The sequence below is a fragment of the Balaenoptera ricei genome, chromosome 8 (genome assembly GCF_028023285.1).
Source record: "Balaenoptera ricei isolate mBalRic1 chromosome 8, mBalRic1.hap2, whole genome shotgun sequence".
NCBI classification, from domain to species: Eukaryota; Metazoa; Chordata; class Mammalia; order Artiodactyla; family Balaenopteridae; genus Balaenoptera; species Balaenoptera ricei.
Window position 1 is genome coordinate 47,681,305 of NC_082646.1, and position 25,162 is coordinate 47,706,466.

At 37.7% G+C, this 25,162-nt stretch overlaps 1 protein-coding gene across 1 annotated transcript in view; it reads left to right on the forward strand.

The window, feature by feature from the left end:
• The window catches only part of CTSC (cathepsin C), a 41,364-nt gene extending 16,915 nt beyond the window's left edge, over window positions 1-24,449 (forward strand). Inside the window, exons 3-7 of the mRNA XM_059930614.1 lie at window positions 3,806-3,972; window positions 7,006-7,161; window positions 9,387-9,502; window positions 16,382-16,513; window positions 23,291-24,449. Of these exons, the coding sequence (XP_059786597.1) occupies window positions 3,806-3,972; window positions 7,006-7,161; window positions 9,387-9,502; window positions 16,382-16,513; window positions 23,291-23,793 (1,074 nt within the window). The 3' untranslated portion in view covers window positions 23,794-24,449. The remainder of the gene's footprint in view (window positions 1-3,805; window positions 3,973-7,005; window positions 7,162-9,386; window positions 9,503-16,381; window positions 16,514-23,290) is intronic.
• The last annotated feature ends 713 nt before the right edge of the window (window positions 24,450-25,162 follow it).

The window sequence follows — 25,162 nt, forward strand, 5'->3', positions numbered from 1 at the left end:
GAGAATTTAGGTGACCCCTAAAAAGGGTCTTGGGCAACAATTTGGATCTGACTCATGAGAGCCAATTACTTTCCAGCCTTTTTTTTTAAAGGAAATAATGAATAAAGCAATGATTCTTGTAACCTTTAAACTCATATTTTAATTCTCTGTTCTCTAACTTTGCAAAGTCACTTTTTTTTTTCCCATGAAAAACATAATGCCTATTACCCCAAAAGATCATTGTGAGGCTCACATGATATAGATGAAAACCCTTTGCAAATTGCTTAAGCCTTTCCTGCATGGTTTCTAGGTATCTCCTCTCCATGTTTTTGGCAGTTGACCTGTATGTTTATTTCTCTAGCACTTTGTGAGAAGACAAAGTGTATGAAGAAATGTTGCATGGTACTTGGGAAGAATGCTTTGTTATAAATTCTAGTTCAACCATCTCTTTTAGGTCTCTTTTTTTTGTCCCCTGAGACTGTATTATCTTTATGTTCTCTTGAACCTCTAAGATTTCTGAGTAATCTGTAAAATGTTTATAAAGTATGATGTGATAGGTAAATGGTAAGGTCCTGTAGTTCTGTAATATTGATGGTGAAGGGTATAGCGTTGTTGAACAAATATGAATGGTAAGGATCTTTAGCACAATCGGTCATGCTTCAGTGATATTTTTCCCCCTCCAATCAAAATAACAAATCAGCCTTTCCCTCACAGGGGAAGTTCATTTGGTGTTAGCCATCATGCTTATAAGTTGTGCCAACTAGGTGAACAAAAACCACACTGATGAGAAACATGGGGCCCATTTCTTCTAACTTGAATGCCCCTGACTCTTTTGGTACATTGGGAAAGTCATTTCATCTGTGATCTAAATTTTCTGCTTAGGTGGGGAAATTTCCCAGGCTTTTTCAAGCATGGTTAACTTGCTGGACCACATGATTTGGGTTCAAATAAATAACCACATTATTTACATGTTTATTTATTTCATTGAATTCCCAGCATCTTAAGGTCTGGGGGCTGCATCAATACATATGTGCATGTGTGCCTAGCACCTAGCATCTAGCATGATGCCTGGGAAATATTATGTGGCCAATAAGCATTTGATAAATAAGTGAAAGAACTTAGCAAAGTACAAAATAGGTTATATAAATCATGGTTTTTTTCAGGAAGTGTAATCATAATCCTAGACAGGTCAGAGTTAGTCTCTAGCAACATCTGGACCATCCTTCGTAGGTGTCCTCTTCGAGGGCTTTGTAGGCTATGTTTCTTATCCTTAGGAAATAGGAATATTTTTTAAAGTGATGAATTTCACGAAATGTATATAACTATCTTCATTTTGTAAATAACCAAGAAAATCCGACCCAAAGACCATTTTCACCTTTCATTTTTTAAAAATCATATTTCATAAAAATTTTACTTATTTGCACTCCACTTAGGTACTATTTTGTAGTTTTTTGCCTCTTAATACATCATAGGTTGTTTTTCTTTCTTTCTTTTTTTTTTCGGCTGCACCGCACAGCTTGTGGGATTTTAGTTCCCCAAACAGGGATCAAACCTGGGCCCTTGGCTGTGAGAGCGTGGAGTCCTAACCACTGGACCACCAGGGAATTCCCAGGTTTTCTTTTTTTTTTAAATTGTTCTATGCAGAGAGGTCAGCAAACTTTTTCTTAACAGGGTCAGATAGTAAATGTTTTAGGCTTTGTGAGCCTTATGGTCTCTGTGGGAGCTCCTCAGTCCTGCTGCTGTAGCACCAAAGCAGCCAGAGATAAGATATTCAATACTATAAACAAGTGGGTCTGGCTGTGTTCCAGTAACACCGTATTTATAAAAGCAAGCAGCCTTCCCTAGCCTCTTCTACTGTAATGAACATCTTCCTGTGTTTAGCCTTTTTTTTTTCATTTATGTGTATTTGACAATTTCTACAAGTGCATCATACGAGGTTGCCAATATCGAACAGTTTTTGATCTATAAAAATAGTAGTTACAGATAGTTCAGCATAATAAATATAAACTTTATTAACCTTTTCACACAACATACCCTCCGGTGTTGCAGCCTGGTCATGTCCTAGGCCTTTATTTCAGTGTTCCTGTATCCTGAGTTGGGGCTTTAACAGGGAAATAAGGAGTGGTGGGCCAAACTCATGCTAGTGGAGATATTCTTAGCCAGAGGTAGGGAGACTGGCTTCACAGTGTTATGAACCACCAAGGAAGAAGCAAAATGTACATATGAATAGCCCAAAGTAACTTAATCTTGTGTAGTTTAGTGGCAGTGAATCCCAGGATTCAGACCTAGCTCTTTTGAATTCTAAGGCCATACATTTTTAACTCTATGCCTCAATATGATTTGAATTCAGAGTCTGATGCAGTAAGGTAGTTTTACCTTTAAGTGTAGTTTAGCCTACACATTCTTTTAAACTTGGGGTTTGCAAACTATAAGTCTGTTTTTGTAAATGAAGTTTTATTGGAACACAATGTAGTTCATTCACTTATGCATTTCCTGTGTACCTTTCACACTGCAGTGGTAGAGTTGAGTGGTGATGACAGAGGACTGATAACCTGCATTTACTGTTTGGCCCTTAAAAAGAAGTTTGCCACCCCCTCAGCATAGGTAAAGTAGCATCCATTATATTAGATTGAGTTCACAAACTACATCTTGAGGGCCAAAACCAACCGTGTACTTTTGTAAAGAAAAGCACTGAAACAGCTGCTTGCCGTGCTGATTCGTTTGTGTTGCCTTTGACTGCTTTTGTGCTTCTGTTCTGTTAAATTAAGTCAATGCCTGAAATTGTCTGTATCCAAGTCCCTTCATAAAGAAATTTAGCGTGCATTGTTTTCCTTTCTTCCTCCCATGCTCTCCGCTCTCATTCTGGATTATATATCCTTTTTTAGGGTTTTTAGGCTCTGGAGCTGAAGCATCTGAGTTCAGATCCTAGATCTATCACTATATACAGTTGACCCTTGCACAACATGGGTTTGAACTACGCGGGTCCACTTATATGCAGATTTTTTTCCCATAAATACGTACTTCAGTACTACATGAGCCGAGGCTGGTTGATTCCTTGGAAGCAGGGCCCAGGATAGGAATGGCTGACTATAAAGTAGTATGTGGATTTTTGACTGTGCAGAGTCGGTGCCCCTGCGTTGTTCAAGGGTCAACTGCAGTTATTTTTCAGTGTTAACATCGACATAAGACAACGGGCCATATTAGTGAAATAAAGTGGAGAGAATATTTAATAATCAGGTTACTTTAACTCCCTCATGATTAGAATATGCTAATAAATTGGGAGGTTAACAGAAGAAAAAATTTTCACCATATGTTCTTGTACTTTGCTGGAATATATCTTCTCTGAGTGGAAAAGTATAGTCTGACAAACTGAACAGAATTTTGTTTCTGTCACTTCACAGCTCTGTTACCTTAGGTAGGGGCTACTTATCCTCTCTGAGCTGAACCTCCACTTACTCACTGGTAAAATGGGAATATTGGTGCCTGTCTCCTCATAGGCTTAATGAGGTAACTTTTGTAAAATGCCTGGAATGGGGTAGATGCTCTAAAATGTTAGTTTCTTTCCCTGCCTTTCGTTCCCCAGAAGTGTTTGTTGTGTAAATTTTGCTTGGTAATCAGTGATGCTAATCGTAGAAAAGTTTATTTCTCTTCCTTTTCTAGAATGGTTCGCAAACTGAAACCTCTCAGTTTTTGTTTTGGTTGGCAGTGGCTGATGCCTAAGATGAAACAAAAAAGGGGCATCTTTACTGTGAATGGGAGACAAGGAAGCAGACCTGGGAGAGGAGCACAGATTCACTTGGCTTTTCCTTTTCTTATTTGATTGCAGTATAAAGAAGAGGGCGGCAAGGTAACTAGTTACTGCCATGAAACCATGACTGGCTGGGTGCATGATGTGCTGGGCAGGAACTGGGCTTGTTTCACGGGAAAGAAGGAGGGAAATACCTTTGAGAATGTGAACGTGAACACAGCACACCTTGAGAATCTCCAGGAAAAGTGAGTTCTCGTAAATGAAAGATACATTTAGTTTTTTATAATATGTATAAGTATGTGTCTATATTAATTCTTGGAAAATTTAATTTGATTATATAAAATTTATTTGACTTAGAAGCATAAGCCATGTTATGTACAACTTTCCTGGAAAAATACGTTGAGTGATATAACAGAGAAGCAAGTAGTTTTTCAAAGTACTTCAAAAGTAATGGACCAATGATAGCTTTAAAGAATATTTATATAAAGGGCCACAGAATTGCAGTGACTTTTACAGAAAAGTCATTTTATTATTGCCATGTAATAATATGTTGCATAATACTTGTAGATACGGATGTTTATGTTGCAACAAATATAGGTGATGCTAATTGAACATAAGTTTTAAACAAGGACATAAACAACTGAAATTAAAGTTCTTAGTATTTATGTAGTACATTAGTTTCCTGGGGCTGCCATAACAGTGTACCACAGACTGAATGGTTTAAGCAACAGAAACTTACTTTCTCACAATTCTGGAGGCTATAAGTCCAAGATAAGGTGTCAGCAGGTTTAGTTTCTTCTGAGGCCACTGTCCCTGGCTTGCAGATGGCTGCTCACTGTTGTCCTACATGGTCATCCTGTCTGTGTCCTAATCTCCATTTCTTAAAAGTACACCAGTCATATTGGATTAGGGCCCACCCATATGACCTCATTTAACCTTCATGTCCTCTTTAAAGACCCTATCTCTGAATACAGTCACATTCTGATGTACTGGAGATTGGAACTTGAACTCATGAATTTGAGGAGGACACAATTCAGTATATAACTTTCAGTTAAAGTTTTTGTTGAGTTAGGTCCAGTTTAAGTAACTATGAACCACCCAAGAGATTTCAGACTTTTATTAGTTTGGAAGGAAAAGGTAAATATTAGCAGTAGCAAATTTTGTTTTGTTTGGTTGTGAAATCCACTGAAAGTGTACACGAACAAATCATCCAAAGCCAGACCACACTGGCAGTGAATGACTCTGCAGCAGAGAAGGTGGGGGGGACATGAGTTCAAAGAGGACAAATTGCACTTGTCTGGGGAAGTACTCCCCAAGATTTAGACTAATTCATCCCCTCCATTTTGAACTTAGATTTTAAATTGCTTTGTTTGGATTGATCCTTGAGCAACACATTTCCTATGAAGCTGTTCACTTTTCACCCTACCACTTAGGATACACTGTGTACTATGTACTTTGCTGACATTTCAAACATTGCCTCATTTAGTGAAGAAGCTACTAACCGGAGTGCTGAGAATCTATGTTGCCTCACTTGTAAAGTAAGCATTTAGGACTAAATTACCATCAAGGCCTTTCAGCTCTTAATGATCTGATTTCAAGATAGACATTTACAATTTAAAATATATTCCTGTGTCTTAAGAAACAACAACTGTAAGTGGCTTTTGTTGTGTGTTAGTGTTGTCAGAAATATAATACAGGCAGTTTTATAATCTATTTAATAAAGGTACCTCTCTGGTTTCACATTTTGCAACAAATGGGAAAGGATTTTGATAAAAACATTAAAACATTATCAATGTGGTTGCACATTTTTCTTATTATTTTCAGTGCTCCCAGGTTTTTTGACTATATCAAAATACTCTCTCTGTGAACATCTAAATTAGAAAGAAAAGTTCAAAATATGCCTAACATGTTACTCAGGTTAGGTATATCTTGCTTTGCATAATTGAATATTAATGAAAGTCTTGGATAGTGAGTCACACTTAAGTTACAGAATGTTATTTATTTATTTATTTATTTACTTATGGCTGCGTTGGGTCTTTGTTGCTGCGCGCGGGCTTTCTCTAGTTGCGGCGAGCGGGGGCTACTCTTCGTTGCAGTGTGTGGGCTTCTCATTGCGGTGGCTTCTCTTGTTGTGGAGCACGGGCTCTAGGCGCACAGGCTTCAGTAGTTGTGGCTCACGGGCCCTAGCGCGCAGTCTCAGTAGTTGTGGCTCACGGGCTTAGCTACTCTGCGGCCAGAATCTTTTTAGTAGAAATAACATGGTGAATTCTGTAATTCCTAGCACCTGGCACATGCGTGAGATACATGTTTAAGTTAAATGAATAATCAACTCCCTCAGTTTTTTTGCTTTGTAAACATGCTCTTTGTGTGTTAGACTTGTTTACATCGGTATCCAAGCATTTGGCATCAGGTAAACCAGTGCCTTTCAGATTTTAATGTTGCTGTGAATCATCTGGGGATCTTGTTAAAAATGTAGATTCTGATTCAGGTGGCCTGGGTTGTATACTTAGAGTCTGCATTTCTAGCAAGCTTCCAGGTGCTTCTGCTGGTACTGGCTCAAGAACCAAATTTGAGTAACAAGGATATAAACCAAATGTCCCTATGGAACCATTTTTTTTTTCCATCATGTGGTTATAATGCTTGCCATGCTTATATATATATTGTATACAGTTTTGCTGTCCTCCCCCCCACCTTTTTTTTTATTATTACAAAGTTTAAAAGGTACATTGTAGAAATTGTAGTGGGTGGGGGAAAGATGATGATCCTATGTCACCACTCAGATAACCATGGTTGTATGTACTTGTGGTATAAATATAAATGTACATTTTCACAAAAATTGATTAATTCTGTATAAGCTTCTTTGATATTCTGCTTTTTTGTTTAATATAGTGTGAAGTCTTCCATATCACTAAATAATCTTCCAGACATTTTTACTAAATAAACTATATAGCAAATGAAGTACCATTATTTATTTAATCCATCCCTTATCTTAGAATATATATGTTTATAATCTATCACTAGTATAAAAATGTTTCACTGAACATCCTTATACATACATCTTAGTTCACTTGAACTTTTATTTTCATAGGACACATTCCAATTCTAGGCTATTGATACAGATACAGGTGTAGAGATAATAGAGATTGACATATCCAGTTGCCTTCCTGAAAGATTATACCACTTTCCACTCAGGCCCACAGTATAAGACGGCCTATTTTAACGGGATCTATTTACATCAGTAAAGAGTGTATCTGAAGCTGTCTTACTTTTGCTGGCAGGTATTCTAATAGGCTCTACAAATACAACCACAACTTTGTGAACGCTATCAATGCCATTCAGAAGTCTTGGACTGCGACCGCATACATGGAATATGAGACTCTTACCCTGAAAGAGATGATTAGGAGAGGTGGTGGCCACAGCCGGAGGATTCCAAGGTAATAAAGCACATCTCTTTATCACTAATAAAGATATGTGTATCAATTGATATCCTCCTCCCTGGGCTGTTCATCATTTTATTGGTCATCCTAACTTAGACTTTTTATGTTATCTTTCCTCTGACCATCTCCCTTTCCTATTCATACATACTCGGATGTTCTCCAAGCCCTATTTATGGGTTTTGCTTTCACAGCATCTGCCCTTTCCTTTACTCTCTTTCCATTTTCTACACTTTGGCTTAGGGCTTTGTCATCTCTCTCCTGTATGATGAGTCAGCTTCCTGCCTTCTCTCTCTTTGGTTTCTACCCCTCCCTGTCCCCATTCTTAGCCATTCTGTGAAATACTGCCTGTTACATCTTCTTATACCCAGCTATGATTGGGTTACTACCTATTGTCTAATGAATAAATTTAGCCTGGTAATCAAAGCCACCTAAATTTGCCCATAACTGTATTGACTACCTTGACCTGCTTTCAAATAATATGACAGAAAATTACTGAAAACTTTCATCTACCTCCATTCATGACACTCCCTTTGCCTCATATACCCCTGAACTTACCTATAGAAAGTGTCAAATTTGCCACCTGTAAAAATCTCAAAATCCTTTCTCTATTTTTAGGTCCAGCAAAAAATATTCCATATTTATCAATAATACCTCTGCTACCTTCAGCCAGAAGTGGCATTTCCCATCTTTAGTTTATATACCCCATGGTGTATTTCTTATGGAAAATTATATCATTCTTTGAATTAATATAGTCAGGAATTTGGTAGATTTATTCCCTCAAAACTATAGCTGGATTTAGCAGACGATGTAGTCTCTCTCACAGTTCTACCCATATCTAAAAAGAATCTTATACAGTGCTTCTCAAAGTGTATTCTGAGGAATGACTAGTCTATGAGATGCTCTGGTTAGTCGAAATTGGGAATGGGAGCATATCGTATTCCTTCTCAGATGCACTAAAGTGAAAGAGCCATCCTGTATCTGTGTGAGACAAGAAGTTGAGACCTGTTCAGTAACAAGCCAAAGGAGCACCCGGAGGAGGTGGGGTCAGCATTGGCGCCTCAGGAGACTGGGACTCCTGTCTGGAAGACTGAGCCTCAGACCCAACTGCTTTGCCATGTGTCAGGTGCCATGTTTCTGAAGAACTCTTGTAGAAAAACGTATCGTTTATGGACATCTGAGTCCAGAGCTTTCTCCAGATTCTTAAAATAATCTGGACCCAAATGATTGAGAGCCAATAATGTATAGGGTGCCTGTGACGTTTGTAATTCTCACTTCTCCATCTCCCTAATTTCTCTTTCACGGTCTTCATTTTCACACCATTGAGCTTTGTTGTCACCTTGCTTCTGTTTTATCTGTGTGTGCATTGATGGGTAAACACTCTGCCTTATAGGATGTTAGGAAGAAGGAAGTTAACAATTGCCTGTTTTGTGCCAGATAGTCACCTAAATGTATCAGCAGCATATTTAGTCTTAATGACATGGATGATGATGATGGTGGTGGTGATCATCGTAATAGCTTAATAATTTAGTTAGGACTTACCAGAGACAAGGCCATGTTTTAAGCACTTGTTAATCATTATTACATTGAATTTTCATAACAGTCCTTTGCGGTAGGCATGATTATACCCATCTTAATAGGAGGTGATCATAGTTTTGAGATGTTAAGGTCTTTGACGAATGTTACACAGTAGTGTAGTAGTAGCAGTAGTAAGTGGTAAAGCCATTTGTGGCCATCTTTGTGTCTTACTTTCATCTGTTTATGGAGCTAGTCTGCCTGCTTCTACTTAGATATTTTATTTCTGTGCCTTCACTTCTTTTACAGCTACCATCGCCACCATCTCCAGAGTCAAACATCAGTAATTCCTCTATTTTCTCTAAATCCTTTGTAGGCCATCTTCAATTTCTCACATCTGCTTTCTTGGTCAAAATCTATTAAAAGTAAGAGAATGCAGCTATTTAGGCATACTAAAATTAGCAATGGCAATATACAAAACCAATATTATTTCACTGGGGAAAATTACTAGATCCTGAAAAAAGAAATGGGTAATTTATACAACTTAGTTGTATAATTGACACGTTGTATAATAGACACATTGAAACACTGATAAGACAAGTGCTCTTTGGATCTGAATCTACATTCTAGCCAGCCAGGTGGTTGAAATCATGGAATCATCCTCAAAGGAAAGAATATATATTGACATCAAATGTCTATTTCCATCCTAGGCCCAAACCTGCACCAATAACTGCTGAAATACAGAAAAAGATTTTGCATTTGCCAGCATCCTGGGACTGGAGAAATGTTCATGGTACCAATTTTGTTACTCCTGTTCGAAACCAAGGTAAAAAAAAAGTCCGATTTTTTTTTTTCATTAATTCATTCTGAAATATTTATTGAACATTTACTATGTGCCAGGCTCTCAGATTTTGGGGATACAGAGGTGAATAGGTATGATCCACTTTAGTAAAGAAATGGAAAATATATAACTAATGAATACTCACTTCTTTTTGTGTCCATGACAGACTTTGGTAGTAGATAATCTCTCCAGCGGAGCTCAGCATTTCTTCAGTATCCTTCTCAGTATGTTCCAGGTAGCTAATGAAATTAGAGTGATACGTAAGCCAAACTCATTTGCCCTCCTAGTCACAGAGACTTGTGTAGAAACAAAGAATTGCATGCAGCCAAAATTGGCCTTCCTTGTCTTCCTTCTGCAAGTGGTTTGGTGGAATCCTTTTTTTTTTTTTTTTTAAATTGAAGTATAGTAGATTTACAATGTTGTATTAGTTTCAGGTGTACAGCAAAGTGATTCAGTTTATATATATATTCCTTTTCAGATTCTTTTCCATTATAGTTTATTAAAAGACATTGAATATAGTTCCCTGTGCTATACAGTAGGTCCTTGTTGTTTATCTATTTTATATATAGTAGTGTGTATCTGTTAATCCCAAACTCCTAATTTATCCCCCCCCTTTCCCCTTTGGTAAACACAAGTTTTTTTTCTACGTCTGTGAGTCTGTTTCTGTTTTGTAAATAAGTTCATTTGTATCATTTTTTAGATTCTACATGTAAGTGATATATGATATTTGTCTTTGATTTACTTTACTTATTATGATAATCTCTAGGACCATCATGTTGCTGCAAATGGCAATATTTCCTTCTTTTTTATGGCTGAGTAATATTCCATTGTGTATATATACCACATCTTCTTTATGCTGGAATCCTTCTTTACTACCTGTCTGCCCACTATACCCCCTTTTCCTCCCCCATCATTTAGTTTTTAATTACTATAGGAGCCCAGAAAATGAATCCTTAAATTTTTTTTCTGGTAAAGTAGATTTTTTGAGCTGTGTAAAGACCTTTCAATTAACTTTACCCCAGGATAAGACATACAATGGTAAGTATTAACTCAGCTTCCTGAATGGTGGGCTGGAGGCAGAGCCCAGGTTTACCAAAATTATCACTATAATTGCATTTTATCAGTTACTTTTGGAAATTGGATACAGGATGAGTAGATTTAATAACTTTTCCTCTAATAGCACTTGAGAGCAAATTATCTTATCCTAAATTTTAGCCAACAGTGATTGGAGAATCATTTATATAATACTCAGGTTTATTACTTCTAAGCTCATTTTTGAAGATAATTACTGTACACATGACTGCTTTGTTACTATAAAATGGGTGTAGTATTTACTGTCTGGAAACATTCTGATTAGTGTCTCCTGAGAGAGGATTATAAATTTGTAACACCCAAAGATAAATTGTCCTTCCCCTTTCCTAAAATTCAATGCTCATCAGCCTCTCCCACTTCTCAACATTCACCACCAACCCTTCAGTTCATCCTCACTGAATTCTTGCAAAGTGTTCTGAATATCTGGAGCTTTGAGCAGGTATTACAGCAGCAGTGTTCCTGTCCTTCATCTGACACCAGAGGTCTCATCTCTTTGTCTTTCCTTTGTACCAGTTATTCTGGGACTCTTTGGCTCTAGAGAAAGTGTGGGTCCTGAAATCCATCCCTACCTTTTCTGGAGATAGCTTCCTTGGAAAGGAGGGATTGGAAATGAGAGAAATTTGAAGGTAATTGAGAAATGAATGGAAAGTCGATTAAAGGTTTGACATTAAGAGAGGATTAAAATTTATTCTGTCATCAAACAGGTTTCCTATCCTTATTGGAGAGGATTAAGTAAATACTGCATGTCCAGTGTTGGTTATTGAGGGCTTGGCACATGGTTGTTTCCACTGTGTTGCAGTGTTTATAGAGTATCTAATATGTTAGCAATTTTTTTTTGGCTGCGTTGGGTCTTTGCTGCTGCGCGTAGACTTTCTTTAGTTGTGACGAGCAGGGGCTACTCTTCGTTGCAGTGCGCGGGCTTTTCATTGCAGTGGCTTGTCTAGTTGTGAAGCACCGGCTCTAGGCACGTGGGCTTCAGTAGTTGCAGCACGCAGGCTCAGGAGTTGCGGCACACAGGCCCTAGAGCGTGCGGGCTCAGTAGTTGTGGCGCACGGGCTTAGTTGCTCTGCACATGTGGGATTTTCCTGGACCAGGGATTGAACCCAAATCCCCTGCTTCTTAACCACTGTGCCAGCAGGGAAGTCCAGGAATTTTAATGGCTGAGGACATAAAGACCAATATGACATGGTCCTCCTCCTAGAAACTACAGTTTAGCAAGACCTGCAAGCAAAACATTAAAATACAATATGATAACTGCTTTAACACGGCATTTTTAAAATTCTTTAGGAAAAGGTTGAAAGAAATATTTAGTTTCATTCACTTCGCAAAATATATGATTGACTACTGATGAGATAATAATTCAGGGGAAGGAAATTAGACTTTCTAAAGCTAGATCCTTTGACAATGGTTTTCTTGTGACTTAGTTAAAGGTATTGTCATCTCTAATATTCCATATTCTTTGAGTGTTATAAATATGGTTTGTACAGACATGGGCAATTTAAAAACAGAGGGCTTTGACAGATTAATTGCTTTTAAATTGATCCCTCATCTGTAGTATCTTGTTAGGTGTCTGAGAAAATAATGTACTTAGTTGTTCCTCTTTTGATTTCTTTTTGGTTTTCTGTACTTTAGGTTGGGAAAAAATTATTTTCTGTTCCTACTAACTGGGCTGCTTGGAAATTTCCACTAACTTAAATACACCAGTGTTCTATATAACCTAGAATTCAAAATTACCCCCAGTTAAGGGAATTCACAACTTTTCTCTATTCGGAGAGCAAATCAAGATTAATGAAAAAAAAATATGGCAGGGGGAGCAAATTCTTGCCTTTACACATGTTAACATCTCTAAGCACGAGCCATGTAGCCAGGATTTACTTTGATGTGTGAGAGGGAAGAGAGCTAGGAAGTTGCAAGAGATGGACTTTCTTTGTTCTTCTCCCAGCTGTGCTGTCTTTATTTATTATTGTATCTTCAAGAGAGAAGGGGAATGTCTTTCAGGTCACATTAATTAGGAAATGCAGAGGGTTTTCCTAACTTTAAAATCTAGTTCATTTAAGTCTTGTTCTAACTACTGTTTATATTAAAGCTGGAAGGCAGGGGCCATTAAACTGCTCCACCCTATTCCTTTTACACACAAGATAAAAAGAAATGCCAAAAAGGTCAAGTGACTTGCCCAGAGTCACACAGCTGAGTGACAGGGTGGGAGGGAAGGGAAAAAAAGAATCCTGGCTCCTTACTCCCAGTTCAGTGTTCTCTCCACTGTTAGAGGTTACAGCTGAATATAGTTAAACCATGAGACAATCACATATCTATTTGAGATTGTGGAAATTTGATTACTGTAGAGCTTTCTCTGGATCGGCTCCCCTTCTTCTTTATTGCCCCGTAGTCTTCTTAAGAGAAAATGGTCCTTTTATTTATTTTTATTGTTTATTTATTTACTTATTTGTTTACTGAAGTATAGTTGATTTACAGAATCTAGACTCTGGCCCTGACTTTTGAAGAGGCATTAATTACCTTGGCAGCTGACCTTCTGGGAACATCAAGGGCTTGAGGAAGGTTATCTCCTTTCCTCAGTCCTGTGATTTCTCTGTTAACAGAGCACATTCTGAGCCCTTGAATGTGCATGTGGCCTGTCCCTCCCACAATGCTGGATGGTCAGATGATGAGGGTTTAATAGTTAATACCAAGAGAGATTATTTCTGTGGCTGCCCTGGGCCAAGAATGCTAAATGGCCAAATTGGGGCCATTTCTAGACTCTTGTGACGTTATTTATTGAAAGATCCTGATGTCTCAAGAAAGGAACACTGACCTTGGCCATTTACTGTCACTCATCTAGTTCTTTGACATTCTGTCATTTGAAAGAGGAGTCCTAAGGATAGTGTTATTTGGATGGTTTTGAAAACAAAATGTGCAAGTTAATTTCATTCTATCTAGTAACTAGAAGACAGGGAAAGGAAATTTGAAAATTCTTTAAAGTAGATACTGATCTATAAATGGAAAAAGACAGTGCTCTGCATTAGGAGACATTTAGATGCTAGCACCTGCCACCCTTTATTTTTCTGACTTTGGACAGGTCAGTGCTTCTTTTTGAATCTCAGTATATGTATTATTGAGTAGGTTGTACACTAGATGAATCCCAAGGCCCCTTTCCAAATGTTTCTCTTCTAATCTTCATAATTTAGGTGATCCCTCAGTGGCAAAAGCAGTATGGATAAATCTGAGATGTTTATGGGGAGAATTTTGGGGACCATCAGAATGGTAGCAGTTACAGCATGATAGGGGTCTAATGGACTAAAAGTAAATATTAACTGTTTCCATTGAAATAACCTTCTTTCCTGGATATAAATATGTATCCACTTGTTCATAATTTGACTCTTCTTTCTACAAAGATGCAATGAGTTCCTTCATTGCATCAGGGATCAAGGTGAAGAAAACATTTCCTGTAAACACTCGAGGAAATTCACAATTTAGTTTGAGGAAAACAGTATTAAGTAATTCAAGTAGGCTTAAGAATGTTGGAGGCTGAGCATAGAGTATCCTGGCTTTCCTTTGTACTCAGGGAGGGACATGAATGAACAGTTACCTGGAGAAGAGAAAAACAGTGCCCCTCATATTTTTAATTCTTCTTAATACTTTTCGGAGGAAGACATTCACTAACTAAATTCAGACTTATTAAAGAGAACAAAGGCAGCATTCTCTTTATGTAGAATGAGTGTTTTGAATTGTAATATTGTCTGTTCGTTTGTCTTACTTTACGTGCACAAGGGAGTGCTTACCATTCAAGTAATTTGGTAACTAATATATTAGTAACTTGAATAACATATCAACTTGGTTTAATACCAGTGTCTTGGGTTTGGTGCAAGCATATCTCCATGTAGAATTTGTATCAGTGGCAGAGGTGAAAGAGGCTGTATCATAATAGGGATATTAGGTTCTGTTCATTTCTTTCTAGAATTGTAACAAGTGGAAATCCAAGTTTTGTTACATACATTCCATATTTTATTCTATGTATTTATTTATTTCTTCTACTCACACATATTGAAGAAACAGATAAAAAATATTTTTATATAAATTACTTCATAATACAATATTTTTTCTTCTCTTGAAGCAGCAACTATATTCCTAGCATATGCTTCTTAAGTAAATTTATTTTGTCTTGCCAGAGCATCTACATATTAAATAAAGCTGTTTTCTTTTCCCTTCTCCCCTACCTCCATACAGCTAATTTTCAATTTATTTTCCATTTCACTACCTCCATCTGCTTTATATCTTTACTTCCTTATTGGCCACCTTAAATACCATAACCATCATTATAATTACTCTCTTACCGTCTTGGACTTCATTGTATTTTGCCTCCTTGACCTGGTTGAATCCAACTCTCTACTATAATACATACATACCTGAGCCATTATTAGGGTTAATTCCACCCAACAAGGGCTTTAGAAAATGCCTCTCTGGAGATATTTAAAAGCTTAGCTCATATGTGTCCCTCCATTATTTTCTCTCAACTTGATGGCTCAGAATGTTGCAAATGTAAATCATTTCTGCATTATTAAGAATACTGTCAGGGGCTTCCCTGGTGGCTCAGTGGTTGAGAATCTGCCTGCCAATGCAGAGGACACGGGTTCGAGCCCTGGTCTGGGAAGATCCCACATGCCGCGGAGCAACTAGGCCCATGAGCCACAACTACTGAGCCTGCGCGACTGGAGCCTGTGCTCCGCAACAAGAGAGGCCGCGATAGTGAGAGGCCCGTGCACCGCGATGTAGAGTGGCCCCCGCTTGCCAAAATTAGAGAAAGCCCTCACACAGAAACGAAGACCCAACACAGCCAAAAATAAATAAATAAATAAATAAATAAATAAATAAATAAAATTTAAAAAAAAAAAGAATACTGTCAAATGGAAGCAACCTAAGTGTCCATTGACAGATGAATGGATAAAGAAGATGTGGCATATATACAGTGGAATATTACTCAGCCATAAAAAGAAACGAAATTGAGTTATTTGTAGTAAGGTGGATGGACCTAGAGACTGTCATACAAAGTGAAGTAAGTCAGAAAGAGAAAAATAAATGCTGTATGCTAACGCATATATATGGAATCTAAAAAAAAAAAAAAAAAGGTTCTGAAGAACCTAGGGGCAGGACAGGAATAAAGACGCAGACATAGAGAATGGACTTGAGGACACAGGGAGGGGGAAGGGTAAGCTGGGACGAACTGAGAGAGTGGCATGGACAGATATACACTACCAAATGTAAAATAGATAGCCGGTGGGAAGCAGCCGCATAGCACAGGGAGATCAGCTCAGTGCTTTGTGACCACCTAGAGGGGTGGGATAGGGAGGGTGGGAGGGAGATGCAAGAGGGAGGAGATATGGGGATATATGTATATGTATAGCTGATTCACTTTGTTATAAAGCAAAAATTAACACACCATTTTAAAGCAATTATACACCAATAAAGATGTTAAAAAAAAAAGAATACTGTCAAATGCTTTGCAGAAGTTAGGAGGTTTTTTTCTCCCAAAATATTTTCAAGGAAAGCCCCGTATAGTAATGTTTGCCTTTTGGTGAAAAAACTAAAATCTTAATGTTTGCCTGTAAGGTCAGTAGCATTATTTGATTGAATCTTTTTTATTGTGCTGATCCTTACGAACAAAAACAGCAACACTCAATATAAATATATTAATGTATGTCATGCACTTAAGTTTTCTATGATTCTTTTAGAGTGCGTCAAAGGTCTCTTGGGTTATATAACTTTCTTTTCTATCACCAGGGTCTTGTGGAAGCTGCTACTCATTTGCTTCTATGGGGATGATGGAAGCAAGAATCCGTATACTAACCAACAATACCCAGACCCCAATCTTGAGTCCTCAGGAGGTTGTGTCTTGCAGCCAGTATGCTCAAGGTATGTGTTGTATTTCAGGCACTGTTTACCTGTGTGTAGTTTGCCATTGTTGGCAAAGCCATAAGGATGGGATAGTAGAGAGAGCACAATGTCTTCTGTCAGAAAACCTGGGTGCGATTCGCAGAAAGATAGACAAGATGAAAAGGCAGAGGGCTATGTACCAGATGAAGGAACAAGATAAAACCCCAGAAAAACAACTAAATGATGTGGAGATAGGCAACCTTCCAGAAAAAGAATTCAGAATAATATAGTGAAGATGATCCAGGACCTCGGAAAAAGAATGGAGGCAGAGATCGAGAAGATGCAAGAAATGTTTAACAAAGACCTAGAAGAATTAAAGAACAAACAAACAGAGATGAACAACACAATAACTGAAATGAAAAATACACAAGAAGGAATCAATAACAGAATAACTGAGGCAGAAGAATGGATAAGTGACCTGGAAGACAGAATGGTGGAATTCACTGCCACGGAACAAAATAAAGAAAAAAGAATGAAAAGAAATGAAGACAGCCTAAGAGACCTCTGGGACAACATTAAACGCAACAACATTCACATTATAGGGGTCCCAGAAGGAGAAGAGAGAGCGAAAGGACCCGAGAAAATATTTGAAGAGATTATAGTTGAAAACTTCCCTAACATGGGAAACAGCCACGCAAGTCCAGGAAGCGCAGAGAGCCCCATACAGGATAAACCCAAGGAGAAACACACCAAGACACATAGTAATCACGTTGGCAAAAATTAAAGACAAAGAAAAATTATTGAAAGCAGCAAGGGAAAAATGACAAATAACATACAAGGGAACTCCCATAAGGTTAACAGCTGATTTCTCAGCAGAAACTCTACAAGCCAGAAGGGAGTGGCATGATATACTTAAAGTAATGAAAGGGAAGAACCTACAACCAAGATTACTCTACCCAGCAAGGATCTCATTCAGACTCGATGGAGAAATCAGAAGCTTTACAGACAAGCAAAAGCTAAGAGAATTCAGCACCACCAAACCAGCTCTACAACAAATGCTAAAGGAACTTCTCTAAGTGGGAAACACAAGAGAAGAAAAGGACCTACAAAAACAAACCCAAAACAATTAACAAAATGGTCATAGGAACATACATATCGATAATTACCTTAAACGTGAATGGATTAAATGCTCCAACCAAAAGACAGAAGCTTGCTGAATGGACACAAAAACAAGATATATATATAAACACACACACATATATACCCATATATATGCGGTCTACAAGAGACCCACTTCAGACCTAGGGACACATACAGACTGAAAGTGAGGGGATGGAAAAAGATATTCCATACAAATGGAAATCAAAAGAAAGCTGGAGTAGCAATACTCATATCAGATAAAATAGACTTTAAAATAAAGAATGTTACAAGAGACAAGGAAGGACACTACATAATGATCAAGGGATCAATCCAAGAAGAAGATATAACAATTATAAATATATGTGCACCCAACATAGGAGCACCACAATACATAGGCACCTGCTAACAGCTATAAAAGAGGAAATCGACAGTAACACAATAATAGTGGGGGACTGTAACACCTCACTTAACACCAATGGACAGATCATCCAAACAGAAAATTAATAAGGAAACAAACTTTAAATGACACAAGAGACCAGGTAGATTTAATTGATATTTATAGGACATTCCATCCAAAAACAGCAGATTACACTTTCTTCTCAAGTGTGCATGGAACATTCTCCAGGATAGATAACATCTTGGGTCACAAATCAAGCCTCAGTAAATTTAAGAAAATTGAAATCATGTCAAGCATCTTTTCTGACCACAATGCTATGAGATTAGAAATCAATTACAGGGGAAAAAGCGTAAAAAACACAAATACATGGAGGCTAAATAATACGTTACTAAATAACCAAGAGATCACTGAAGAAATCAAAGAGGAAATCAATACCTAGAGACAAATGACAATGAAACGACTATCCAAAACCTATGGGATGCAGCAAAAGCAGTTCTAAGAGGGACGTTTGTAGCTATACAAGCCTACCTCAAGAAACAAGAAAAATCTCAAACAAACAATCTAACCCTACACCTAAAGGAACTAGAGAAAGAAGAACAAACAAAACCCAAAGTTAGCAGAAGGAAAGAAATCATAAAGATTAGAGCAGAAATAAATGAAATAGAAACAAAGAAAACAATAGCAAAGATCAATAAAACTAAAAGCTGGTTCTTTAAGAATATAAACAACATTGATAAACCATTAGCCAGACTCATCAAGAAAAAGAAGGAGAGGACTCAAATCAATAAAATTAGAAATGAAGAAGGAGAAGTTACAACAGACACCGCAGAAATACAAAGCATCCTAAGAGACTACTACAAGCAACTCTATGCCAATAAAATGGACAACCTGGAAGAAATGGACAAATTCTTAGAAAGGTATAACCTTCCAAGGCTGAACCAGGAAGAAATAGAAAATATGAACAAACCAATCACAAGTGATGAAACTGTGATTAAAAATCTTCTAACAAACAAAAGTCCAGGACCAGATGGCTTCACAAGTGAATTCTATCAAACATTTAGAGAAGAGCTAACACCTATCCTTCTCAAAACTCTTCCAAAAAATTGCAGAGGAAGGAACACTCCCAAACTCATTCCATGAGGCCACCATCACCCTTATACCACAACCAGACAAAGATGCTACAACAAAAGAAAATTACAGACCAATACCACTGATGAATATAGATGCAAAAATCCTCAACAAAATACTAGCAAACAGAATCCAACAACACATTAAAAGGGTCGTACACTACGATCAAGGGATTTATCCCAGGGATGCAAGGATTCTTCAATATACGCAAATCAATCAATGTGATACATCATATTAACAAATTGAAGAATAAAAACCATATGATCATCTCAATAGATTCAGAACAAGCTTTTGACAAAATTCAGCACCCATTTATGATCAAAACTCTCCAGAAAGTGGGCACAGAGGGAACCTACCTCAACATAATAAAGGCCATATACGACAAACCCACAGCAAACATCATTCTCAATGGTGAAAAACGGAAAGCATTTCCTCTAAGATCAGGAACAAGACAAGGATGTCCACTCTCACCACAATTATTCAACATAGTTTTGGAAGTTTTAGTCACAGCAATCAGAGAAGAAAAAGAAAAAGGAATCCAAATCAGAAAGGAAGAAGTAAAGCTATCAGTGTTTGCAGGTGACATGATACTATACATAGAGAATCCTAAAGATGCCACCAGAAAACTACTAGAGTTAATCAGTGAATTTGGTAAAGTTGCAGGATACAAAATTAATGCACAGAAATCTCTTGCATTCGTATATGCTAATGATGAAAAATCTGAAAGAGAAATTAAGGAAACACTCCCATTTACCATTGCAACAAAAAGAGTGAAATACCTAGGAATAAACCCTACCTAGGGAGACAAAAGACCTGTATGCAGAAAACTATAAGACACTGATGAAAGAAATTAAAGATGATACCAACAGATGGAGAGATATACCATGTTCTCGGATTGGAAGAATCAACATTGTGAAAATGACTATACTACCCAAAGCAATCTACAGATTCAGTGCAATCCCTATCAAATTACCAATGGCATTTTTCACAGAACTAGAACAAAAAACCTTAAAATTTGTACAGAGGCACAAAAGACCCCAAATAGGTAAAGCAGTCTTGAGGGAAAAAAGCAGAGCTGGAGGCATCAGACTCCCTGACTTCAGACTATACAACAAAGCTACAGTAATCAAGACAATATGGTACTGCCACAAAAACAGAAATATAGATCAATGGAACAAGATAGAAAGGCCAGAGATAAACCCAAGCACCTATGGTCAACTAATCTATGACAAAGGAGGCAAGGATATACAATGGAGAAAAGACAGTCTTTTCGATAAGTGGTGCCGGGAAAAGTGGACAGCTACATGTAAAAGAATGAAATTAGAACACTCCCTAATACCATACACAAAAATAAACTCAAAATGGATTAGAGACCTAAATGTAAGACCGGACACTATAAAACTCTTAGAGGAAAACATAGGAAGAATGCTCTTTGACATAAATCACAGCAAGATCTTTTTTGATCCACCTCTTAGAGTAATAGAAATAAAAACAGAAATAAACAAATGGGACCTAATGAAACTCTAAAAGCTTTTGCACAGCAAAGGAAACCATAAACAAGACGAAAAGATAATCCTCAGAATGGGAGAAAATATTTGCAAATGAATCAACGGACAAAGGATTAATCTCCAAAATATATAAACAACTCATGTAACTCAATATTAAAAAAGCAATTAACCCAATCAAAAAACGGGCAGAAGACCTAAATAGACGTTTCTCCAAAGAAGACATACAGATGGCCAAGAGGCCCATGAAAAGCTGTTCAACATCACTAATTAGTAGAGAAATGCAAATCAAAACTACAGTGAGGTATCACCTCACACCAGTTACAATGGGCATCATCAGAAAATCTGCAAACAACAAATGCTGGAGAGGGTGTGGAGGAAAGGGAATCCTCTTGCACTGTTGGTGGGAATGTAAATTGATACAGCCACTATGGAGAACAGTATGGAGGTTTCTTAAAAAACTGAAAATAGAATTACCATATGATCCAACAATCCCACTACTGGGCATATACCCAGAGAAAACCATAATTCAAAAAGACACATGCACCGCAATGTTCATTGCAGCACTATTTACAATAGCCAGGTCATGGAAGCAACCTAAATGCCCATTGGCAGATGAATGGATAAAGAAGAAGTGGTACCTATATACAATGGAATATTACTCAGCCATAAAAAGGAACGAAATTGGGTCATTTGTTGAGACGTGGATGGATCTAGAGACTGTCATACAGAGTGAAGTAAGTCAGAAAGAAAAACAAATATCGTATATTAATGCATATATGTGGAACCTAGAAAAATGGTACAGATGAACCGTTTTGCAGGGCAGAAATTGAGACACAGATGTAGAGAACAAACGTATGGACACCAAGGGGGGTAAGCGGTGGAGGGTGGTGGTGGTGGTGTGATGAATTGGGAGATTGGGATTGACATGTATACACTGATGTGTATAAAATGGATGACTAATAAGAACCTGCTGTATAAAAAAATAAATAAATTAAAATTTTAAAATTCAAAAAAAAAAAACCTGGGTGCAAGTTCTGGCTGTATCACTTATTATCAAGTGGTTTCTCATGGAATTCACTGCACCATCCAGCAAGATGTCAATAATTGCTGTATTTTGAGTAAGCACTGGCTCTTTGGAGCCTCTTACATGCATTACCCAACAGTGCTCAAACCCTGAAAAGAGTAGCTGTTAACTCTATTTATAGACAAGGAACAGACATGAAGTTGTTCTATAGTATTTTGAAGGCCACTCAGCTTCTAAGCATGAATTTCAGTTCCAAATAAGGTCTCATTCTGAAACCTAATTCTTATTAAAATCATACGAAACTGGTTTCTCTCCAGAAGGATTTAAAAATTGTGTACGTAGGCTTCTAGAACAGGCTATATGTAAGGTGTGTAGAAAGCCCAGCTGCCGTTGATTCAGGGAGAAACATTCTCATGTTAAAGTTTTCTGCTGTCAACCGCAGGTTTGGCCACTAGAGAGTTTCTCAGTTCACCAGTGAAACTGCTGGTGAATGATTGTCAGTGAGCCTTTCCTTCTTTCTGAAATACTTACTAAACTCTGACATTGTGACTTTTGGGCCCTGGGGACTCTGAAGTATCAAGAGAGTCCTTACCCTCATGAAGCTTACAGTTAAGTGAGGAAAATAGAAATTAAATAATTATAAGAACAGTGAAGAAAAAGGGTTCTAGATGTGTATACAGGCATACCTCATTTTACTGTGCTTCTCAGATACAGCATTTTTTTTTTTTTACAAATTGAAGGTTCGTGGCAACCCTGCATTGAGCAAGTCTGTCAGTGCCATTTTTGCAACAGGATTTGCTCACTTCATGTCTCTTTATCGCATTTTGGTAATTCGTGAAATATTTCCAACCCTCTGCCCAGCAAAAAGATTATAACTCATTGAATGCTCTGGTGATGGTTAGCGGGTTTTTTTTTTAGCAATAAAGCATTTTAAAATTAAGGTGTGTGTACTGTTTTTTAAACAAAATGCACACTTAATAGACTACAGTAGACTGTAAACATAACTTTTATATGCACTAGGAAACCAAAACATTTGTGTGACTTAATATATTGTGATATTTGCTTTATTGTGGTAGTCTGGAACTGAACCTGCAGTGTCTCTGAGATATGCCTGTAATAGGGCCAGGACTGGAGGAAGGATATGGGGACCTGGTTTAGACTTTTCTGCAAGAGGTGGTCAGAGAAGACTTCCTTGAGGAAGTGTCTGGCTATTTAATAATGACAATAATAGCGAACTTTTATTGCTTTTACATGAAGTAATTAATTTAATCCTACAAGGAAGGTGCTATTGCTATCTATATTTTACAGATAAGTAAACAGAGGTACAGAGAAATTATCAATTCTTAACCCAGTTTTGGATTGAACCTATATAGTCAGGCTTCAGAGCCTCCCACTTAACCACGAAGCTACCTTCCATATCAGGTGCCGAATAAATGTCAGTCAAATAGATGGCTGATGGATGGATGAATGAAGTGGTATTTAAGCTAAGAAACAACTTCTAGGGGTGACATAAAGAATAATTAATGGCATAGAAAAGAAAAAATATGAAATGGGACGGTTTCTTTTGTACCCCTTTCTAATAGAGGGTAATAATAACTCTGTGTGTTCTTCATCTTCAGGCTGTGAAGGTGGCTTCCCATACCTCATTGCAGGAAAGCATGCCCAAGATTTTGGGCTGGTGGAAGAGGCCTGCTTCCCCTACACAGGCACAGATTCTCCATGCATACTGAAAGAGGACTGCTTCCATTACTACTCCTCCGAGTACCACTATGTGGGAGGTTTCTATGGGGGCTGCAATGAAGCCCTGATGAAGCTTGAGCTGGTCCATCACGGGCCCGTGGCAGTTGCCTTTGAAGTGTACAATGACTTCTTCCACTACCACAAGGGGATTTACCACCACACTGGTCTGAGAGACCCTTTCAACCCCTTTGAGCTGACCAATCACGCTGTCCTGCTGGTGGGCTATGGCACTGACTTGGCCTCTGGACTGGATTACTGGATTGTTAAAAACAGCTGGGGCCCTGGCTGGGGTGAGGATGGTTACTTCCGGATCCGCAGAGGAACCGATGAGTGTGCAATTGAAAGCATAGCACTGGCGGCCACACCAATTCCTAAATTGTAGGGTGTACCTCCCAGCGTTTCATACTGACCACCATCAGTCGTGAAAGGAAACTGACTTATTCACAGACTAGAGACTTTTACCGTATTGCTACTGCAATGTCAAAAGGTTACAAACAGATTCCTATGAAGATTTGTGCCTTTAAAATTAAAACTGCCCTTGACTGTAATATACTTTACCATTGAACACCAGCCTGCTTTTTCCTAAGTATTCAGTGAAATGAGGTTTTTATGGATGATGGTGAACTATGAAGTAATGGATTTTGCTAATCATTTGTGATTCAAACAGATGCTGTATTTTAAAAAATCTGTGTGAATGCACAGGCTTATTTTTAAATTGTATAAATCATGAGAAAATATGGCAATGATTATTAAATTTAAAGATTTTTTGTAAGTATTCAGGTGATATGTATTATGAAATTTATGTATGTGCTTAAGAGAATTTTTAATCTTGACTCCTTCAGTTGTATTTACTTGTCTCACTTATGTAAATACTTTAAAAAGGAAAATCATTTCAGCGTATTTCAACTAAAAACAACAAAATTATGAACGTTTACAATAGGGGGTATACTCAGTTAATGTCTAGTGAACCCTGAAATTATCTCCTGGATATCTGATGAAACAGAGATTATAAAGAAAAGATACAGGAGTTTTTGATAAGAGTCTGGTTATTGGTTAAACCTTCTTATGGTGTATCTTGCATTTGGAAGTATTGGTTAGCCTTCATTGGCTGAGCAGTAATAGCCTAATTAGTGGAATATTAGCAGTTTATATTTGGTCAGATCTTTGGGATCTCCAAGGGATATTTCACAGTGATATGAAATCTCCACACTGAGTAAACAGATAGGATCCATTAGAAATAATAGATTAGGCAAATTAGAGCTCTGAACCATAAACAAGAACTACAAGGCTTTTAGAGCTGAAAGGGACCCTGGAGATGGTTCAGTGTAACTTCCTCTTAACCAGAAAAAGACACTGAGGCTTATACAGAGGGCAAGTGGCTCATCCAAGGTCACACAGCTGGTAAATGATGAGTCTAGATTAGAACCTAGATTTTCTAAGTCTGGTTCTCCTTGAGTGACTTAGACACTGAACGTCTGCGCTTTCCAACAGAGTATCCAAAATCACCAGGGATACTAGATGCATAGTTGGAAACTTCACATTGACATGTTAAGTCTCAGAGTTTTGTCTTAAACCTCATGTACTTTTTGTATTGCAATTCACTACAATGACATTTTTACTCTTCTTAAACTGAAGGGTTATTCCAGGAGTTTGCCTCGTATTTAAAGTGTGGTTTCTTGGGCCTCCTGGTACATGGCCACATACCTTTGACCTTTTTACCACATGATGACAAAGAAGCAGACACTCTGAAT